The sequence below is a fragment of the Poecilia latipinna genome, unplaced genomic scaffold, assembly GCF_001443285.1.
Source record: "Poecilia latipinna isolate Pla-1442-1.1 unplaced genomic scaffold, P_latipinna-1.0 Scaffold1721, whole genome shotgun sequence".
Taxonomy (NCBI): domain Eukaryota; kingdom Metazoa; phylum Chordata; class Actinopteri; order Cyprinodontiformes; family Poeciliidae; genus Poecilia; species Poecilia latipinna.
The window spans coordinates 126577-128056 of NW_015114337.1; the positions used below are offsets into that span (position 1 = coordinate 126577).

At 38.4% G+C, this 1480-nt stretch overlaps 1 protein-coding gene across 1 annotated transcript in view; it reads right to left on the bottom strand.

Annotated features, from left to right (window-relative positions):
* Window positions 1–526: 526 nt before the first annotated feature.
* LOC106964803 (phosphatase and actin regulator 4A-like) overlaps window positions 527–1480 on the bottom strand; it is a gene marked incomplete at its 5' end in the record, with an annotated part of 13822 nt that continues 12868 nt past the window's right edge. Inside the window, one exon of the mRNA XM_015060513.1 lies at window positions 527–1223. Coding sequence (XP_014915999.1) covers window positions 1208–1223 — 16 coding nt within the window. The remainder of the gene's footprint in view (window positions 1224–1480) is intronic.

Here is a 1480-nt window from a genome sequence, read left to right on the forward strand (position 1 = left end):
AATCGTTTCCAAAAAGACCGTTTTCCAAAACACCTGCCCGACAGTGTCCTATTTTGCCCCTCAGGCTGCTGTTTTGCAATTTATTTCTACCTATGTGGCTGGATTTTTGTAGCATTTCTATTGGCACTGTGGAAAGCTGTTATAAAGGCTTACATTTTAAAAAAATATTTTTCTTTCGTGTTTTGTTGTCGACTCTTTTAATGGTATAACAGTCAAAGCACCAACTCAAGAAAATATTGATTTTCCACATAACTGATAAAATCCATATAAAATCCAGCTATTCTGTCTCCTGTCTCTACATAGAATAAAGTATAGAAATATAAATAGCTTTCCAATGTCCTATTTTTCTTTTTCTGCATGTTTACAGATCAGGAACTTTCTGAAACTGAATACTATAAAAGCCCTCTTACTTCAACAGTTTGGTGATAGTCCTTCATACAACACTGCCCTCATGTGGCCAAGCTCAGGTAACTGCATATTCCAAAAATACACCAGAGAATCGAAAGAAATAGAAACGGAAACAAGAAGCATTCATAAATCATTGCTTTTTTTTAATTTTCTAATCAGATCGATCAGTTATTCAGTGTTTGCAGACGACACAGCTTACAGTTTCTGTACCTTTAATGCTCAGAAATAACATCAGAGAAACACTAAACAATTAAAACATGTCAGCATTTCCAGTCAGTAGTTTACAATACAAAGTTTATTTATTCTACATTATTGTTCCATACAGCTGCATCCAGCTCTGGAGCAGCATATATAAAGTACCATAAAACAGGCAGGAAGAGAAAAATATGTACATTTTCCTGCTTTCAAAAATCTCAAATATAAACAGAATTAAAGGCTAAGTTTTTATTTAACCTCGTTAGGAAGCATAAGGTGCTTTTATCAAAAATCATCTAGTGATATGGGATTGTGATTAACAAAAACAGTCAATCAGAGGCTGGTTCTGAACCAGTCTCATGTTTGGCCTCAGCCTGTTACCAGTGTTCAGGAGCGTTAAGGCAGAACCGGCTCATGGTTCAGTCACTGAGCCGTTCCAACACCCACCAGGCCCACCGGACCCACTGGGCCCATCGTCTCCTGCAGACTCTGCCACAGTCCAACAACATCCTGAGACTCTTCAGGCACGTTGGCGCCATCTTCAGGAAATGGAACAAGCTGCTGCTTGCTTCTTCCTAAGTGCTTTGCATGGTGATGTGAGCAGCTAGGGCCGGTGGTATCTGCAGGACAACACACATGGAAACAGCTGTAAACATGAGGCTTCCTCCAACATTTCCACTGATTCAGTGAATTTTATGTGACAGAAAGCAGATCATCACTGTGACATGGAAGAAAAATGACTCATGATTTAGATCTGAGGTGTACAATTCTTTTGTCACATGGGCCAAAATATGTCAAGAGAAAATTATTTGTGGGCCCTAAAAGATGAGGGGGAGAAATAAAGAAATAAAATACTAACTTTTCATTTTACCTATAC